This window comes from Notechis scutatus, chromosome 16 (assembly GCF_049901735.1).
Source record: "Notechis scutatus isolate UNSWTSFEM ecotype Mainland chromosome 16, rNotScu1.2, whole genome shotgun sequence".
In the NCBI taxonomy this organism is placed as follows: Eukaryota; Metazoa; Chordata; class Lepidosauria; order Squamata; family Elapidae; genus Notechis; species Notechis scutatus.
The window spans coordinates 2,467,120-2,487,713 of NC_142024.1; the positions used below are offsets into that span (position 1 = coordinate 2,467,120).

A 20,594-nucleotide genomic window follows, 5' to 3' on the forward strand; every position below is an offset into this window, starting at 1 on the left:
GGCAGGTGGAGGAAAGAACTTAATAATAATAGCTCACCATCTCGTGGCCATTTTGCGCATGGCAGGTGGAGGAAAGAAATTGTACAGCAATAACAGCCTGCCACCTGGTGGAGGTTTTTCGTTATGGCAGGCGCAGGGAAGGAATCGCGAAAGTTAATATAAATAAAAATAATCAGGTTACAGACCTGGCGAAATCCGATGAGGGGTCTTACTCTGAGTCCCCCGTCACTCTAGAGAGGAAAACGGGGTGAAAATAGACCTCAAATTACATGAAAACCGCGGTTTTCAAAGTCTATGGGAAATTGCATTAACAATAATAGCCTGCCATCTCGTGGCATTAACAATAATCTCGTGGCCATTTTGCGTCATGGCGGGTGGAGGAAAGAAATTGCACGTTAACAATAGCCCGCCATCTCGTGGCCATTTTGCGTCATTGCAGGGGGAGGAAAGAAATTGCACATTAACAATGATAGCCTGTCATCTCGTGGCCATTTTGCCAATAAGCAAATAACAGGTTATAGTTACATAAATAACCAGTTCCTAAATTAACCATTTAGATGGCAGATTTTTAAATGTGTTTGTGTATTATATATACCTTGGGATGACAGACCATTCCCAATGTTTGAATCTGCAGTTCCCATATTCATCACTGGAGGGCAGGTTTTTCAGTGTGCACAATATATATGCTGCATTACTAAAATTAGCCACTGGAGGGCAGACTTTTCTCACCTATCATCTATCTAATCTATCATCTTTATTGTGTATATCTATTGTGGTTATCTATCTTTTACCTATCTTTATTATGTATCTATTATATCGATCTATGGTTATCTATCTATCTATCTATCTATCTATCTATCTATCTTATCTATCTTATCTATCCTATCTCTAATAATTAGATAGATGAATAAAGATAGATTCTAATTTATCCATCTTTCTATCACCTATGTATCTCTCTCTGTGTGTATCTATCTATCTATCTATCTATCTATCTATCTATCTATCTATCTATCTATCTATCTATCTATCTTATCTGCACCTCCTTAATGGCTAAGCCGTACTTCCCCGCATAATTTTGTGGACCAGAGCAGAAGCCTTCCTGGCTAGCACCTGAGTCCCAGGGAAACGGACTTTTAGCCAGCAGGATGAGCCAAGGATACTGGCCCCTTCCTTGTCCAATGTCAGTTGAAAAAGAGCGGGAGAGTTTACTCACTTCTCGGGGAAAGTCGGCTTGTGAGGACATCCATCTCTGATTCGCCCTTGCAAGGGCTTTGCGTGTGGACGATGAATTAAAAAGCAGGAGAGTCCATTCTCTCTTCCCAGATCAACCTACTTGCATCCACTAATCGCTTTCTCCCTGGACCATCATAGACCAGGCTGTTCTGCTACTACGGGTGTCACAACAGATGAGCTTTCCACGGTCCAAAATTCCCCCTTACCCCCCCCTCGCCCCACCAAAATTGAAAGGGTCTTTAAAAATTAAACAGTCATGGGCCGTGCGGCTGAAGAGTTGGCGAGTAAGTTGCAGGTATAAAAAAAAAATAGACCCATTTTGTCACCACATTCTTTTATTTAGTCGTCGTGTAACTTCCTAGGTGCCCCACTGACCCTGTGCTGTGCTTGCCAACGTGTCTTCTTTTCGCTGCTCCCACCTCGCAGGGAGGGCTTTTCTTTCCATCCATTCGCCTTGGAAGGTGGGGAGGGGAGATTGTAGGGATCCTTCCTTGGAACTTTGAAAAGGAAAAATGGGAAGAAGGGCAGCCCCTTTTAAGGGGAGGGGGGGTCCATTCACCACCACCCCTTGTGAGACTCACCCAGGAGTCTCCAAATTCTGAATCATCTCTACCCCTTGTCGGTCTTCTGCTGTTAGCAAAGGGTAGGAGGCGCGCGGGTAAATTTCTGTTAGTTGTTAAAATCTTGGGCCGAGAAAAAGTGTCCCGCCCTCACCAGTTTAGCAAGTTTTTATGTTTTCGCTGAATTTCAAGGAACCGTCTGGAAAGTTCACCGTCCCATCCCGGGCACACTGCCTCTCTCCATCTGTTTTTCGGAGGCTCGTGAGGACTAGAAACTTGTCCCTTGCAGGATCACAAAGCTCCGTTTTGACTCTCGCTGGGCGCCCCCCTCCTTCTCTCGATTCCTACGTACGGAGACCCGCTCTGCCTTCTCTCTACGTGGGGCAGGGAGCCGTGCCAGGCCCGCCAAAACCAGTCAGTCCACAACGCTACTGAGATGGGAATGTTAGATAATGTTAAAAAGACGCCCAAACCGGGGTTAGCTGACAATCCAGTTGTCTAACGAGAGAAAGGGCTCTAGCATCCAGAAACTATGCTAGGTGTTTTTTTTGTCCAGATGTGCTCTACTTTGGCCCCCCCAAAAAAACTCTGCTAAGTGTTATAAAAAAATTATTACGGTGGGGTGGGGGATACCCTAAGTGTGCTTTTACACAATGCATAGGAGGAAAGGGGGGGAAAGGAAGGATACAGGGGAGAAGAAAAAAACAGTTCATTGAAAATTTGGCCGCGGATTCCTGCCCTCTTTCTTCACGCCTTGGATTTTTCTGCGTTTTCCTGCCTCTTGTTTTCTCGTGTGTGGAACCGCTGGCTCAGCTCCTTGGTGAACACGGAGCAGCAAGATTTCTGAGGTCGACAAAAGAAAGGGGAAAGAAATGGGGGGGAAAGGGGGTTAAAAGGTTATTTTTCCAAAAAAAAAAAAAAAAAAACCTTTTAAAAAACATATAACTTTTGGCAGCCTCTGAGAATGTCCCTTTCCTTCTGCAACAGGGCTGCAAAGCCCATCAAAATTTAAATTTAATTGGAATTGGGTTTGGCCAGTTTAGAGAAAAGAAGGACTGGGGTGGGGGGGACATGATTAAAAATGACCCTTTATGAGAATATGTGAGAGATTCAGACAAGAGTAAGTGGCCAGATCAGCAGCGTTATTTAAGAACTAAGGAATAGCGCTGGGAAGGCTGATGGAAGCTGCGCTTTGGTGCTGCCCATTTACAGCTTACAACATTTACAGCTTTGGTGCTGCCCATTTACAGCTTACAACATTTAGTGGTCATTCAAAGTTACAACGGCACTGAAAAAAACCCACTTAGGTCCGTTTTTCTCACTTGCGGCCATCATAACATCCCCATGTTGATCATGTGATCAAACACTTGCCAACTGGCATGTACTCTTGACAGTTGAAGTGTCCCGGGGTCACATTATCCCCTTTTGTGACAAGCCAAGTCAATGGGGAAGCCAGATTCACTTCACCAGCCATGTTTACTAACTTTAACAACCGGGGCGAAAAAAGGTCGTAAAACAGAGCCAAATCCACGTATAACTGTCTCACTCAGCAACAGTAACGTTGGCTCAATTGTGGCCCTAAGTTGAGGACTACCTATGTGTTATTAAAATGCTTGGATTTGGGCATTCTCCATTGCATACCGCCCCCTATCCATGTGTGCTGGCGTGGGAGAAACTAAAGGCAGCTCACCTTCTCCTGTTCGGCCGTGTGACGGCTTTGCTTGGACAGTTCGATCATGGCCACCAGCATTCCCAAGATGAGACCCAGTGCCAGCAGGAGGAAAATCCCCCCCAGAGTTTGGGGCTTCAGGGGACTCCATTTGTCGTGGTCTTCATGAGAACAGCTGCTCTCCCACCATTTGCTGCGGAGATAGTCCAGCTCTCCGGATTCACCAAGTTTCAGGATGGCCACGGAGAGTTTGTTGGTCCAGGGGGATCCTAAGAGAGAGAGAGAGAGAGAGAGAGAGAGAGCGGGGAGGGGGGGACAATTTAATGGGTCTTGTTTTTTTGGTTGAACTTCAGGATAGACTGTGATGACCCAGGATGGGATACAAAAGCAACAAAGTCACAAAAACAGGTGAAGTCCCTTTAATTCCTTCAACTTGGCTTCAAAGGTCCAATTATTATCATTGACTGGAGACAAAAAACTCCCCCACAAACAGTTGCGAAAAGGAAGAAATTCCGTTCCAACTCAAAATGTATATAAATTATAAATAGAAAAAAACAACACAAACCACACTGAAGCAATTAATAAGACAAGGCAGGATAAGGGCTTGAAGATGTCCACAGATATCAAAATACACACCCTGGGAAGGACGCCAGAACTCAGATAAGAACTGATAAACTAGAAATATTTTCACGCTTTGCTTCCAGCACTGGACCATGTGCGGTTTGTCCTTTTAAACAGTCCTTCCAGCTGCAGCCCATGAAGGGGATCAGGGCCCTTTCCTCCCCATAGACCATGCCATTCACATTTCTCCCTTATCCGCTCCTCCCTGCATGCCCTAGGATGAAGAGGGGATGGGCCTGGGTCTTCCTCTGAATGCCCAGCCGGCCTGTGCCCTTCCCCAGTTTCCTCCACAACCTCTGGAGCCACACTTCCATTCCCTGTCAGCTGTTCCTCCACTCCCTCGGAGTCAGACTCCAACAGGAGCATGACATAGAACTTCTGGAGATGATGGTGGGAGACCCTGGATTATGCATGCATTCACACAATGTGTCTACTACAGTGTTTCTCAACCTTGGAAAACGTTAAGATGGGTGTGATGATCTGGGGCATGGCACAGAGGTAACACAAGCAGCTGGCAGTTCAAACCACCCCTTTATTGCTCCAAATGTACCCCAAAGCTCCCACATTTCTGGCAAGTCCCAGAGCAAAGTGATCTCTCTCACACACACACACACCTTTTGGGGTCGCGATGCCAAAACCTCGGGGGCCCAGAACCTCCGGGGACCGCATTAAGTTGCAGTGCCGGGCCACGGCCAGATCTTGCGAAATGGATTCTCCGATGAAGGCGTAATTGGAATCCAGCACTCGCTGAATGGCTTCCTGGTAGTTCGCGGTCAGAACGGAGTCCTTCTTCATCATGGATTCGTAGACCAGTTGCTGGACGGGACTTTTGGAATTCTGTGGGCACAAGCAGAAAAGGGGCTGTCTGTCTGTCTGTCTGTCTGTCTGTCTATCTATCTATCTATCTATCTATCTATCTATCTATCTATCTATCTATCTATCTATCTATCTATCTATCTATCTATCTATCTATCTATCTATCTATCTATCTATCTATCTATGTCTCTTTTTTCTTTCTCTTTTCTCTCTTTATCGCTCCCTCTTTTCTCTCTCTTTTCTCTCTTTTTCACTCTCTACTTTCTCATTCTGTTTTCTCTCTCTCTTTTCTCTTTCTTCACTCTCTCTCTCTTTTCTCTTTTTTCTCTTTCTCGCTCTCTACTTTCTCTCTTTCTCTCTCTCTCCCTGGTGGCGCCTTTTCTACACCAAACCTATAATCACTGGGATAGGTGGGTGAGTGGGGGGGGGGGTATTGTTTTTTTTTTAAATTTGCATTTATTAATGGGTTTTTTTCCCCTTAATTCTCTACTGAGCTGAGAGCGAGTGGGCTATATACATTTTCTACGTAAATCAACCACGAGTGATTTAATCTGCCCTGCAGCTCAACTCCCAGAATTCCCTCGGAGCCACCACGCTGGCTGGGGAATTCTGGGGTGCTCAATGCAGGAGAAGGCAGCTGTGGCCTTGGGACAAATCCCAAGGGTGCTTGTCATGCTCCCATGGGGTCCCTGTTCCTTTAGGTGGGCTTAAAGAGGATCGGTGTGAACCCCACGGCCGAAAGAGGAGAGACCCCAGTTCAAATTCTGGGCGCAAGCGGATCCAGCTGGCTCACCTTGAAATATTGGAGCGTGGAGGAGCCTCCCATGGTCCCAAACTCCAGCTTCCTTTGCTTCACCAGGTCCTCGAAGTCCTGGATGGAGATGTGGTCCGTGGCCGACTCCAAAGCGAAGCTGAAGCTGGCGATGTAGGCCGCCAGCACCACGATGCCAAACAGCCACCAGATGGCAGAGATGACCCGTACGGAAAGCGACCTGGGCTGAGGAATGGTGCCTGCGCGGGAGGAGGGAGAGAGAGAGAGAGAGAGGAATTCAGAGCCATTTTGGGTGCCTGGGAAAAAAAAAAAAAAAGCCAAAGTGGCCGAGACATTAGGAACTAACTTCAGGCTGCAGAGATAAGGGTCACAGCTGGGTTGTTTTCCTGCAGACGTTTCAGGACCCAACTAGGTAACATCATCAGTGGTAGTGATGATGTTACCTAATTTGGGGTCATGAAAGGTTTGCAAGAAAACCCACCAAGCTAAGAGATCACCAGGGACCCCACAGTTCTCCTCCTCTTCCTCCCCTTTTCTGAAAAAGAGCATGGGTCACTTTCCCCCAGTGCTTTTCCAATTAACTCGGAACGGTCACTGAATGAACTCTTGTAAGTTGAGGACTACTTTTGGGGGGTGACTCTTTCCTCAAACTTTGCACCCAAAATACAGAAAATTGTCCAACTCCACCGAGAGTCCCACGTGAATCCTTTGCTGCTTCGATAAGAGAGGGGAAAAAAAACATTCGCCGCCATTTGTACGAACTGTCGCAATTAGTTTGATTGATTGATTGATTTTCTCCCATCCCATCATATCCCCCCAAGACCTCACACAACTAGCAGGGCCTTAAAAGGTTCCCACAAGACCCACAAGGCACAACTCCTGGTTGCTTCCCCCTCTTTGGGATCTCCTAGTGGTCTCCTTTTCCAGGTCCAAAAACAGCTCTGGTTAGTTTTTTTGGAGGTCAGCTGAGGCTGGCTAGCCAGCTGCCCTCGATTGGGCCAAAATGAGCAATAATTCAGATATTGGCCAGTCACGGTCTCCAATTTGGGGGCCTACCTTGCAGGGTGAGCGCTCCGGCACCAAACCAGAGGCTGTTCAGGAAGGTGAAGTTATTCTCTTGGTTTCCATTCCATTCCGAAGGGCTCATTCTACAAAGAAACACAGCAAAGACCTTCATGCTTTCTGCTGGAAGCAGGCGGTTATAGCTCTGGGGTCCCCCAAGCTGAGCCCTTTGTACATGCTCAGGAAAACAGTTTAGACCGAGGCACAAACAACCCAAGACAGGGTGATCTTCCATGCTACTGCCTTGCCAGGCTTAAAACAGTGGGGGTTTTTTTTCTTCCTTTTCTGCAATTTATTTATTTATTTTTATTCAATTTTATCAATATTCGCATTGATCTATACATTAAATGATTGTATTTTCATTCCAATTGCATTTTAAATCATAATTTCATCTTAAAAATGTATTTTATCAAACCTCCGTTTTAAATTGTTCTTAATCAGATTTTAGTCATGATTTGCATCTGGACGTTGCACGTTGATGTGGCCCAAGGGCTAATCAATGAAATAAACTCCGCACTGGCGACAGGGATGGCATCCGGCCGGTAAACACTATTCATGTTACAATTCTACCAATCCCGCAGCCCCAGGCTTTCCTGGTGGTGTCCTGTCCCAAGTGGTTCCAATCCCACCAAGATCTGCTACTATCTAACGGATGTCAGCTGGCTTATTACTAGAACTATGTAGCGATGGAGAAGGCATTTAGGGGAATGTTACATGTGGAAATTATATATATTGTGAGTTACACCTGAGAAAATGAAGAACAGAAGAGATTCCATGTATATCTGATATGTGACCTTTTAAAATGATTACTGGACAGTTATATAACTATATCTAATAAACATGTGCTGTTTTGTAACTTATGTTCTAAAGTAAATGTCAGGTTTTGGCTGGAACATGGGGGTTGTATTTCTTGGCGCTAGGATATATGTGGGAGATACTGGGCCATAGTGACCCGAACGGAACTGCTAAATGATCCATTGTGCTTTGATGGACGTAGCAGGAAGACATAGCAATGAGAACAAGGGTTGTTTCCAAAGACAAGGAAACAGGTGTTACGCCATGGGTGTTGCACAGGGAGATACATAGCTTGAATAGATTGTGAACCCAGGAAAGGGGCAGAGACTGTATATTTGAACCTGTATATAAACCCCAGCCCTCCTGGGGGAAAATGTCTTCTGCCATGAGCAGAATTCCCTTTTGCAAAAGCTGAATAATAAAGCTCTTGTTCCCTGTCTCCAGTTGTTTTTGTGATTATTATCACAGGGAACCAGCCCAGGTGGCTTCGAAATCGCCTCTTTTTCAGCCAAGAGGGAGGCAGGCGGTCGTTACTCACTGTTAGGAATAACATTGGTTACCTAACTTAGTTTGGGTAAAATAATATATATAAACTATGTTAGTGAGTTTAAGTGTGTGTATCACTTTAACTGTAAAACATGTATTTTGGGTGCGGTTGCAAAATCACCATAAGAGGGAGCAAGAGAGCTCACTGTTTTCTGGCTTTTACTGGATTGCTGACAATGATGGATTGATGGTGTTTTCCCTGCTATTGCTGAGAGAAGAAAAGAGGTTTGATTTTCTTCATATCTCTAACTGCAAAAGAGATATATTACTGGACTGATTATTTGTAAGTTTACTGACCTCTTTTTCGACACTGGACTTTGCAACTGATTAATACCCGGATGGACTGAACTAGTGTATGATATATGGACTGTTTGACTATGCTATAACTCTGACTGGAATAAAAACTATTTAACTGGCACAGTATATCTGTTTTACTGAGTGTAAGCTACAACAATGTTTATCTCACATATCTGCCTGCCTGACTAACTGCCGTTGCACGTTCTGCTAGGGTGTATATCCCTAACACTCACCTTCCAGCCAGGAACAGACACAAACTGGAGAGCAGGTAAGCCAGGAAGATGCCGGCCCAGGTCTCCTTGGTGAAGGGGGTCAGGAAGTGGAAGAGGGAGGTTTCCTCCAGGGCTGCTTCCTTCTGAAGCAGGATGCCAATGCCGGTGTGCAGGAACGGCTGGGTGAAGTCCACCACGTCTTCTCTGACCGACGTGATGGTCAAGGAGGCCACGGCCAGGTCAGCTTCCTGGGAGAAGAAGAAGGGAGGGCGGGGGTTGAGGGGCGGGGGGCATCCTGGGAGTTCGATCCTAGATAAGAGGCAGATATTTCTCTCTCTCCGGGCACGATGAGAATAGATCTGCTGCAGAACTCTGCCCTGGCGACAGGAAAGGCATCCAGCCAGTAAAGACTCGGCTCCATTCAGTTGCCCAGGCTCCGCCCCGATGCGAGGGATGACGGGCGGGCAGGGGTGGGATTCAACCGGTGTTACTACCGGTTTTGGTTATTGCGTTTCGCGCGCGCGTGCAGTTTGACGAGCACCCCTTCCAGAAAGACCTCACCTTCCTCACCACTTCTCCGATCATCCCCGTCCAGCTCCCGTTGGGACCGAGAGTCCCATACTTCCCGTCCTTCACAATGCTGACTTTGTACTTGAAATGAAGCATTTCCGACAGCTTCTCCAGCAGGTCGATGCAGTAGCCTTCTAACTCGGGACCCTTGACCATCACGTAGGGGTCTTCCTAGGATGGGGCGGGGAGGGGGGAGGTCAGAGCAAGGGAAATATTTCTTCCTGACCAGCCTCTCAGGGTTCCAAGGAATTATACCCGTAGCAAACAGAACTCCGAGGTGGGTAGATTCCTCCAAGGACAATTTTACTGGAGATATTATATTGGCACAGGCTGGTGAAAACCAACTCTGAAGCTTCCTGCGGGGTTTCACCTCATTAAAAGTAAAAGCTTTCCCCCCTTTTTCCAAACAATCAGTCACATGGTCCAATCAAGGGGCTGCCTGGTTGCCTAGTAACATTGCTCCTCCTCTCTTCAGCCCCCTGTGGGAATGTCCTTGGTTCTCACGAGAAACTAATTTGCTTTGACCACAAAACCCCAGCTATCTCTATTCCCTCCTTCCCTATCCCTCATCCCCAGGGTGGCAACGCCGAAGCCTCCAAGATGGCCTCAGTCAGGCCAGCTTCAGAGTTGACCCAGCCCATCCTTGCCCCACCTTCAAGGATTTTATGAAATAATAACAGTAACAGTAACAATAACTATTATTATTATTATTCTATTCTATTTTATTTTTTAATTCATAAACTGCTGATTGGCTGGGTCTTCTTTGGTTGCCCTGCCGAGGAGAACGGAGCTGGAAAGCAGGTTACTGGGGTGGGGTAAGAAATGGGGGGATTTTGCAGTATCCTTCCGCTGCCAGGCCCACCAAGCCACACCCACCAAGCCACGCCATATCCACCAAGCCATGCCCACGGAACCAGTCGTAAAACATTTTGTATCCCACCACTGCAACCCCCACCTCTTACCAGAATTGTTGTCACATAGATCATCGGTGCATCTTTGCCCCCTGCCCCGAGAGAGACGCTGTCCTGCGGACAGAAACATTTCAGGAAATTAGCCGTGTATATTAAAAAAAAAAAAGAAAGAAAGACAATCACACACGCACAGTTCGGTATATGGACAAGAGTTGTGTTGGCATTTGCAATAATATTGCACCGTATAGGTTGGGGTGACCTACAAACGGTTCTATTTTTTCGGGAGGCGTTTTCCCTACGGAACTCTTGTGCAAAGGATGGGGGCTTCCGGGAATTTATTTCCAGCTGCGCGCTTATGGCTCAGGAAATGCACCTGGTCTCACCTCTGACCTCAACCCTGGAGCGTTCCGACTCCAGGAAAGGTCCTTTCGCACCCTGGATTGCCCCGACCCCAAGGCAAGACCCTCTCGCAATCCAGGTCCTGAGAAATTTCTCTGACTGAGAAAGAAAACATTAACAGAATGACAAAGTCGGGAGGGACCTTGGAGGTCTTCTAGTCCAACCCCCTGCCGAAGCAGGAAACCCTGCACCAGATCAAAGGTTCTCCAATCAATTGCTTAATCACCAGAGATTATTAGCACATATCCAGCTTAATGCCACGGAGTCCTACCAATAGCTACAGCTACACATCAATTCAATATTTTGAGATTTCAATTCTTCTTGTTTTTAGACCAGGAACGGCTGGGAAAAGCTGAAATATTTACATCTATTTTATTTATTTCTTCAATTTCTATAGCGGCCCCAACTTGGCCAAGTCACTCAATGCGTGATGTCTTGCTGAGGGTTTGATAAAACCGTTCGTTCTTACTTCTCCCTCCTCTGACTAATTTGTGTCTTCAGGGGTGCATGTGTACACGTGTGTGTGTGTGTGTGTGTGTGTGCGTACATTGATTGTAGAAGCAGAGGCTTTTTTTTCTTCCCCACACTCCCATCCATCAGAAGATAACAGGCGTTGTCAGTACTTCGAGCAAAATGGATACTGACCTTGTGGCTGAAATCCCCTTCAGTGGCACCTGAAAAATACGGTAAGGAAGGAAATAATTTTGCTATAAATGGCTGCAGATTTACACCTTTTTTTTTTAACACAATTGGAAAGCAAAACGATATATTTCTAGAAACTTTTGAGGTGTTGTGGCCTGTTGGCCGCCGGCCCCTCCAGCAGCCAAATCAGAGGAGGAGGAGGAGGAGGAGGAGGAGCGGTGGGAGTCAGGGTCAGCATCAAGGCAACCTGGGAACTCCGGGGGGGGAAGAGGGAACAGAGCTGACAGAGACAGAGATGGAGCCTGGGCCGCCCATCAACCCTCAGATGGAGAGTCAATAGCCCCCAGGTCTGGAGGTGGCTGATGAAGTAGAAGAGGAACAGCTCGGTCCAGCGCCTGATGTACAGAAGGCAGAGGAGAGGAGAGCAGTGGAAATCTATGGGACGGTCCTTGGGACGGAAGAATCTAACCGCCGCTAGCAAAGCTCCACCCTAGCTCTCGGGATAAAAAGGAGGGGGCGGAGATGAATAGGTGCGGCAGACAACTCTTTATCTCCTGGATGGACGGACTTAGCCTGCGGTGAAACTTTTTGCCCTTAATAAAGGAATCACTGCTTCCACTACAGAGGGTCTGTCACGTTTGGGGAGCTGGGTCAGGACATGAGGTCAGCCTTTGAGGGAGACCCCGAGAAAAGTTGAGGGAAGACCATGCAGGACGTTCTCAAAACAAAAGAGGTTCCTCCTTCCCTGAACCGTCCTTCACCCTAGACGTTGAGGGAACATCCCTGCACCCAAATGGCCTCGGATTTTGCGGGTTCTCCTTGGCTGGGACTCTTTGACAATAAAAGCCTTCTCTTAGTCCAGGGAAATGGAACGGCCGGGTTGTGGAGAGCGGAAGTCCAAGGAGGACGTTCCAGAACTTCAGCCAGTGGAAATGCTTTTCTTTCTGGCTTTTTCCAACTCTGTTTATATACCTATATTGGGAGGGAAGGGAGGGAAGAAATGGCTATCCATTTTGCCTCTGCTGTCTCCAGCCAAATTATCTGGCTATAAAGGGCTTTTTTTTTCTTCTTCTCCTTCCAGCCCTGGTGCAGCTCTCCATGGGAGCTGGAGGGTGGCCCAAAGACGCCCCTTGTCTTCTTTTCAAAAACTGCCGTTCGAGCCAGCGGGACTTCCCTTGGCCTCCTTTTGGAAGGCCCTGGGCTTGGGCCGCTGGAAGGAAACAAGGAGGCCCATTGAAGATTTTGGCACCTCCAACGGCCAGCCTGGGACAGGAATTGTAAAAGATGCCTCCAAGGGCCGTTGGGGGGGGAAACGGGACAAAACAAAACAACACACACACACACACACACACAAACCTCAGGAGCGAAAAGATAAATAAAAAGGACCAGCTCTTGAAAAAAAAAAAAGGGGGCCCATAAATAATCCGCAATGACAGCAGTCTGGGAGTTCTCCACGGGAGAAATTGTTCAGCATCCAAATCTGACACGGATTTTGGATTTATTGCGAGCTTGCAAGGAGTGCTGGGAAGAAACAGACCCCCCAAGGCTGAAAAATAAGTACTGGGGGGAAAATATAACTGATTATATAACTGACTTTTGCAACCTTTTTCTGTACAGGTATATATACTGACTTTTGCACCCTGTACCTGTACAGGTATATATACTGATTTTTGCGTGGGGTTTTGCCTCATTTTAAGCCGTTTTCTCGCCACGTTTCTTAAGGGAATCGCTCCAGTGGTGAGTGTCGAGTCGGTCATTAAGTAGATCTGGCTTCCCCACTTGATTTGGCTTGTCACAAGGGCGCAAAAGGGGGATCATATGACCTCAGGACACTGCAACCGTCACAAATGCGAATCAGTTGCCGAGAGTTTGGATTTTTTGATTGTGGGACCACGGGGAGGCTGTGACGGCCGTAAGGGTGAAAAAGGTCCCCAATCACTTTTTTTCCCGTGCCGTTGTAACTTTGAATGGTCATTAAAAGAATCATTGTAAGTCAAGGACTACCTGTATTATTATTATTATTATTCCTAACTGGATGACTAAAAAAAAGTATCATTTTTCACTCAACTTTGGAACCATGAAATTATTGGGTGACGCCATGTGTTTAAAAATAACAGGAAATGACATTCTAAATATACTCTTTACTTTTCTGTGACATTGAATCTACAATCGACCTTGATATGGGTAGGTAGGTAGGTGAGAAGTAAGGAAGAATGAAAGAGAAGGGAGGCAGGGAGGAAGAGGAAGGGAGGACGGATGGAAGAGACGGAGAAGTAGAAGAGGGAGAGAGAAAGGAAGGAAGGAACAGGGGGTAAGGCAGAAGAAAGGATGGATGGATGGATGGAAGGAAGGAAGATGAGAATAGGAAAAGAAGGAAAGAAAAAAGAAAGAGAAGGGAGAGAAAGGGAGGAAGGATGGAAGAGAGGGAGAGGAAGAAGAGGGAGGGAGGGGGGAAGGAAGGGAGAGAGGGTAAGGAAGAAAGAATGGATGGATGGATGGATGGAAGTAAGTAAGTTGAGCACAGGAAAAAGGAGGAAAGAAAAAGAAAGAAAGTGAATTGAAACCTGCCTAGTGAACCTAAGTTTAAATAATTAAAGTAAACCTGCACCGAAGCTCAGCCGTTAGTGAGATCAAAGCCCCTTTGGTTCAAATCTTTTTAAACCGGATTATCTCTTTTGCAGCTTTCCTCCCCCCACCCAAAAAATCTGAGCTCCTCAAAAAAAAAGAAATGCACCTTCCAAGTTTTGGCAGAGGTGGGGGAAAAGATTGCAGCTTTTATCTCGCCAAGATTTAGGGTTGCAAACAGACTCGATGAGGTGTTGACCCCTCTTAGAAATGAATCTAAAAGAAGGCAAATGTCCATCAGTCAGTTCATTTAAATCAATTTAATTGATTTAATCAGGAGGAAGAACCCTTTCCAAAAATAAAAGAAACAAAAGAAAGCAACCCTGCCCACGTTACTATTTGCCTTGCCATGAAGACGATGTCTTTTTCACAAAGTCTATGTATTTTTTAAAAGAAATTAACTGATACCTTTGTTATCGGTTAATGTGTGGGGGGTTGTTTACTTATTTATTTAATTTTTTTAAGATTTATTTAAGATGATTAAGAGGTAGAAAGAGTTCCCTCTTTCCACACATAACTGTGGGCGATCTTAGTCCCGAAAACATACATGAGAATCATTGCCTAAAATACTTTTCAAATATTGAGAATAATTCAATGAAGGGGATGTGGACTGTAGCATTAGAATACAGACCACCCAATAACAGAGTTGGAAGGGACCCTGGAGGTCTTCTAGTCTAACCCCCTGCTCAGGCAAAAAGCCCTTGTGAGAAAGGGATAAAATTCAGGTTTTTTTTTTCCTCTCCTCACCTGTCCATTTAGGTTGTCCAAGGAAAAGGAACGAAGCGCAGAAGATAAAGCTAAGAGCTTTACCCATCACGATGGAGAATTTCCTACCGGAGTGGCCCCTGTTAAGAGAAAAAAAATAAATAAATCACACAGTTCAAGTTTTTTTTTTAAATGTTTAAATTGAGATGGGATTTTTGAAATGAGGACATAAGAACATGCGACGAAATTGCAAACCTGACAGATAAAAAGCGTGAAGCATAACGAATAGGAAGACATGAGAGTTATTTAAAGTTTAAGGAAATAGGTTGAAATGAATTGAAAAAAAAATTCATAGAATAAGCTGGAGGAAAGTGTTTGAGAAAAATAATAGAAAATACGTAAAGGAATGGCAAGGCATGAAACTAAGTGTGAAAGATGAGTCTGTAATCAAAGTCATGTTTGTATGGAAATGTGATCACCTAGAATTACGCTGTTCACTAAAAAAAAAGATGTTTTTAACTTTTTTTTTTTTTTTACTTTGAGCCACAAATGGAAAGAAATCCCAATTCCTGGAGTTTTATTCGATCACGCTTCCCTGTTCCTTCCCAGGTGGGAAGCTGAGCCTGGAAAGCGCACTGCAAAAACCCTTTCGAAGGGTAGGAAGGAGAGAGCGAAGGTTTTCCAAGAAGAGAACGAGAGAGAGAGAGAGAGAGAGAGAGAGAGAGAGAGAGAGAGAAGGTCTCACTTACCGTTGGCGGCACCTTCAGCGGAGGGAAGAGAGCTCCTGGACTGTGTCGGCCGAAGGCAGCCGGCGCTGATGAGCTGCTTGGGAGAAAAATGACTGCATCAATCAGCCACACAGTCCCACTTGGGAGAGGAGGAGTTGGAGGTGGGGAAATTTGAAGAGGGGAATTATTGTTCCCCCGTCCTCCGCCGGAAGGGGGTAGAGCGGTGCGTTCTCCTCTGCTTCGCCTGCTCCTTTCGGGCCAAAGCGGGTGTGAAAAATGTGGGGCGCCCTTCCCATGTGCAGGTAAGGGAATGACAGGAGTTAGGAACAGGGGTCCTGGAGGCCTTCTAGTCTGACCCCCGCCCCCCCTTGCTCCAGCAGGAGACCCTGAGCAATGCCAGACCAACGGAGATCCAATCTTTTTCTGGGAAGCCTCCAGCGACGGGGCGGCCACCATTTCTGGAGGCCAGCCGTTCCCTGGATTCATTGATAGGATGGCGGAAGGGACCCTGGAGGCCTTCTAGTCGAACCCACTTGCTCAATCAATCAATCAATCAATCGGAAGAGAGCTGGAAGGGGCCTCGGAGGTCTTCTAGTCCAACCCCTTGCTCCAGCAGGAGACCCTAGGCCAGTGGTGGCTAAGCTTTTGGGACTCCTGTGCCAAAAATTGTGTGCGCACTTACACGCGCACACTTGTGCGTCAGCACCCAGAAAAGGCAGTCCGCCCCCACGCGCCCCAAGCATGTGTGCGCAATCCCCACACACACACACACCACCGCCTTACCTGCACTGCGCCTCACTGCTGATTTTCGGCCGGTTTGAGGCCTTTTTCAGCCTCCCAGAGGCTCGAGGAAGGATTCTGCAGGCCGAAAACTAGGCCAGTTTCGTCACTTTCGGTATTTTCGGAGCAGAAAGTGGGGGGGGGGATAGGAAGTGTCATGCCTCTGTTGGAGTCTGACTCCGAGGGAGAGGAGGAACAGCCGACAGGGAGTGGAAGTGGGGCTCCGGAGGTTGTGGAGGAGCCTGGGGAAGAGCAGAGACCGGCTGGGCAGTCAGAGGAGGACCCAGGCCCATTCCTTCTTCATCCTAGGGCATGCAGGGAGGAGAGGATAAGGGAGAAACGTGAACGGCATGGTCTACGGGGGAGGACATGGCCCTGATCCCCTTCATGGGCTGCAGCTGTGAGAACTGGTTAAAAGGACGGACCTGCGTATGGGCCAGTGCTGGAAACAAAGCGTGGAAATATCTCTAGTTTATAGTTCCTCTCTGAGTTTGGCGTCCTTCCCAGGGTGTGTTCCGATATCTGTGGACGTCTTCAAGCCCTCATCTTGCCTGGTTCCCTTAGTTGCTTCAGTGTGGTTTGTGTTGTTTTTACTCTTTATGATTTATAGGCATTTTTAGTTTAAACGGCATTTCCTCCTTTTCGTAACTGTTTGTGGGGGAGTTTTTTTTTTGTCTCCAGTCAAGGGTGTTTGGATCTTTGAAGCAAAGTGAAGGAATAAAAGGGCCTTCACCTGTTTTTGTGACTGTGTTTATTTTGTATCCCACCCTGGGTCATCACAGGAAGCTTTAGGAAACAAACCAAACATTTTTTGTTAAGGGGAAACAACGCTGGTAATAGAGACCTTTCCGATGTACAATAGAATAGTATAAAGGCAGTGAAACCAGAAGGGTTACGAGCTTTGACCACCGTTGAATAATTCAGCATTCCTCAAAGCTTTAAAAGCTATCATTAATCTTGGCCTGTTTTCCGCTTGAAGAACTATGAGCCCCACTATCCCTCATCTTTTTATTGTTTTAAAAAATTTACCGCCCCCTCCCCGGTTCAAAATGGAAATATTCCAGATCCACGCAGGGCTGGGAGAAGAAGAAGAACGCACAAAATTCAGGAATGCTGAGAGAGGAGAGAGAGAGAGAGAGTTACAGGCGTGGGAATCACAAGACGAAAATTATCCCACGTCACCAGTTTGAGTCTCCGTTGAGCCAGAAAAAGGTGAATTCCTGCGAAAATGCATCAACTCGGGGTAGGCAGGGGCCGAATTGAAAGGCCTGAGGTAAATTTCAAGAGGGAAGAATCTAGGTTTTTTTTGGAAAGTCGAGGAAGGCCTGCTTTCTGTGCAGGACAAAAGAACAACACCACACACACACACTCTTTGGGGAAAAGGAAAAAACAAAACCTTTCAGGGTGATGTTAAATGGTGAGTTGGTGCCTGGGGAATATTAATGAGAGATGCTTTATGGCTGGGACAATGCAGGACGAGACATCATACGCTCCGTTTTGCGGTTGGGAAGATCCTTTTCCAAGACTTCAAGGACGCTAGGAGGTTGGTAGCAAAAGTGACCGCAATTCTTGAGTCCAGGAACAGAAATGCATTTATTTATTGGTGTGGGGGGGAGGCAAAAAAGGAAGAATTCCAAGGAAACCAATCAACAAGGTGGGTCGGAGCCCAAAGGAAAACTTCCCTTTTGGATTTGAAGCCCGTTTGGATTGGAAATGGAAAAGCTATGTTTCTGGCCTGGCGGTTCCGACCCAAATCCATGGTTTTTAATCGATTTAACAGATGAACAGAGTTGGAAGGGACCTTGTAGGTCATCTAGTCCAACCTTTTGGACCTCAGGGACCACCAAACTCATCATTTTAAATCCCGTGGACCAGAGACCCTGGGAAAATCCCCCCCCAAAAAGTCTGCAGGAAAATCTCCCACCCGGTTCTGTGGGCGTGGCTTAGTTGGTGGGGGTGGCTTGGTGGTCAGGTGACTGGGTGGACATGGCTTGGTGGTCATGTTATTGGCTAGGTGTGGCCAACTCAATATCACTCACATCGAGGCACGCATCTCCTCGCCTGGCCTCTCGTGACTGTGGGGATGCTGCAACAGTCGTAAGTGTGAAAAATGGTCATAAGCCACTTTTTTAGTGCCATTGTAACTTTGAATGGTCCCTCCACACAAGCAAAGTACCAGCAAAGAAGGGGGAAAAAAACTCCAGAGACGTTCCTGAGTCAGGAAGTCTAGTCCTGCCAAGAACGTAATAAGAGTTAACGGAGAGGCAGTTTCTGTAAGCAACACCAGAATGTCTCCTTCCTGCCTTCCTTACAGGATTAGCCCAGTAATTTCTTCTAACAACCGGTTCTCCGAACTGCTTAGAAGGTTAACAACCAGTTCTAGCGAATAGGTGCGAACTGGTAGAATCCCACCCCTGCTCCTAACCTACTGTTGTCATTCTCTTCCCACCTGCCCTTCCCTCATTGTAACACTTCAATTTGACATAGATTAACACGTTAGTACTTACCGGCATCCATTGATTGGAGTTTCAGGATGCAACTGGAAACCTACGTCGATGGAAATGTGCCTTCAGCCCTCTTCATAGGTCTGGATTGAGGGGAGGATGCAAGTCAAGAAGTCTTGGTTCTTCCCAACCATCATCTTTCTCCACCGCGGGATTGTCTTCCAGCCCAGGTCGTGATCTCGTCTCTGGCGGTTCTCCTAGAGCAGGGCTCTGCAACCTTAAACACTGAAAGAACCATCTGGACCCATTTCCCACAGAAAACACCAGGAGCCACAAAACTTGGGTAGGTGCGGTCAACTGAACATCACTCCCACCCAATCACATGACACACACACACACACACACTCGTCACACCTACCCAGGTTTTGTGGCTCCTGGTGTTTTCTGTGGGAAAAGGGTCTGTCTCTCTCCCTCCCTCTCATTTGTTTTTAGATTTTACCTAGGCCAGGTGAGGAGTGACTGGGAGGCGAGGGCAAGGGACGGGGCCAGCCAGTGGAAGGATCACCCAACAGGGAGCCAGAGCAGAGGGCCCAAAGAGCCGCATGCAGCTCCAGAGTTGCGGGTTGCTGACACCCGTCCTAGATACCTCTTAGAAAAACCAAACAGGAGCTCCTTCTTCCTTTAAAGACTCCTGAACTGAACTCGAGTGGAACGGAGGTTAACCAGAGAAAATACTCACCTTCAAAACAACTCAGGTCTGTGTGCTCCTTATATACTTACAGACTTAAGCCGCCTTGAGTCGCCATGGGCGAACAGGCGACAATATAAATCAAATGAATAAATAAATAAATACCTCATTTAAACATGAAGTTCTACAGAAGCCATCAGTCCACATGTCAACTCATAAAATATTTCTCTAGTCTTTTTAGAGTTGCCAACAGAAAGGGAGGGGGAGCAGTGAAGCAGCTTGGAAATCAAAAGTGCATTCCATAAATGTTTTTCAAAGATAGTAACTAGGTGACCGAAGTTTCTGCAGTGCAAAATTCTAACTGGAGAGCATGATTGATGACTCTTGGCTATGGAGGTGTCCCATTGGAGAATATGATTTATGACATACCCAGGGGTGGGGGGAAACCAGGGTCAAGGATGACAATGAATGATGTGTCTCAGAGTCGGCTGCACCCAGGCAGTGCCGGACATGTTAACTCCCAATAAATCCTTTTAAAGTTTTGGAAGTTTGGCTCGAGATTCATGATTTAAATGGGGGAAACTGCCGGAATCCTGACACCACGCAGCTCAACGTCATCAAACTTCACCACCAGCTGTTCTTTTAAACTAAGATGCTTTCATGGAAAATAAACCCATTCCCCCTCCACCCACCCCCGAGTTATTTAGAGTGTGAGTACTCATAGTGTAATTCTGACTACAGCACCTTTTTCCACCTCTGACTTGGAAGAAAGACATGCAATAGGAATATGACAACCATAAACGTCTGAGATTTGCTTGGAGCTGCGGACAAAGTACCCGAAGGCAAGTAGGTTAAATAATCTTTATTTTTCTGAAGTTGCATCAGGCAGTTTTACAAATAGATTTTAAATTATTTGTCTTTTAAAAAGAGGAAACCAACCAACCAACAACCAACAACGATGACAAAATCCATCCCTTGGCCTATTTCGTACTCTCCGACCACATGTTAACAAGAGCTAAAAAATAAAATTCCATTTATAGGATCTCTTAATATAATCTCTGACTTTTTTTTATCTTATTGGGGGGGGGGGGAATGGGATTTAGTATAATACATTAATTAGGCAAGGGGGAATCAAGCAAACAGAAACTCCTTTAAGAAGGAGTTTAATCTCCGGTTTAACTCTGAGCAGAGTGAAAAGTTTTCTGGTTTTCTTTTAAAGCATTGATTTATTTAAAAAAATATATCGCATGGAAGTGCAAAATAGACAAGCAATAAAACATCCAGAAAGACCATCTTTGGTGATTATGAACTGAGAACCTTCACCCTTTAAGTCAAACTTTGGAAACAAGAATGGGATTTCGAAAAGAGACATTGAATTCGCAAACGCCATAGCAACAAATGGGTTTATCTTAGGAAAAACGGAGTACAAAAATGCATCGGTTTAGAGAAACGCGCAAAGGAACCCATGCAATTTTTTGTGCAAACTTGTTTTTGTTTTTGTTTAAAAAAAAAATCTGAA

At 46.2% G+C, this 20,594-nt stretch overlaps 1 protein-coding gene across 4 annotated transcripts; it reads right to left on the bottom strand.

Annotated features, from left to right (window-relative positions):
- Positions 1-1,866: 1,866 nt before the first annotated feature.
- LOC113425864 (putative glutamate receptor) lies at positions 1,867-18,709 on the bottom strand. Of its 4 annotated transcripts, none has more exons than XM_087944700.1 (13): positions 18,451-18,709; positions 16,677-16,729; positions 15,185-15,257; positions 14,478-14,575; positions 11,109-11,137; positions 10,116-10,178; positions 9,145-9,324; positions 8,605-8,831; positions 6,728-6,819; positions 5,693-5,910; positions 4,698-4,920; positions 3,484-3,731; positions 1,867-2,636 (listed from the first exon to the last, which is right to left on the bottom strand). In XM_087944700.1, the coding sequence occupies exons 4-13, from the start codon at positions 14,542-14,544 to the stop codon at positions 2,541-2,543; spliced, it is 1,443 nt and encodes a 480-aa protein (XP_087800826.1). In that variant the 5' UTR covers positions 14,545-14,575; positions 15,185-15,257; positions 16,677-16,729; positions 18,451-18,709; the 3' UTR covers positions 1,867-2,540. The 4 variants fall into 4 exon arrangements, with proteins under 4 accessions (XP_087800826.1, XP_087800825.1, XP_087800824.1 ...); XM_087944699.1 differs by having other exon boundaries at positions 15,185-15,260; XM_087944698.1 differs by lacking the exon at positions 18,451-18,709 and having other exon boundaries at positions 16,677-18,102.
- Between the last annotated feature and the right edge of the window lie 1,885 nt (positions 18,710-20,594).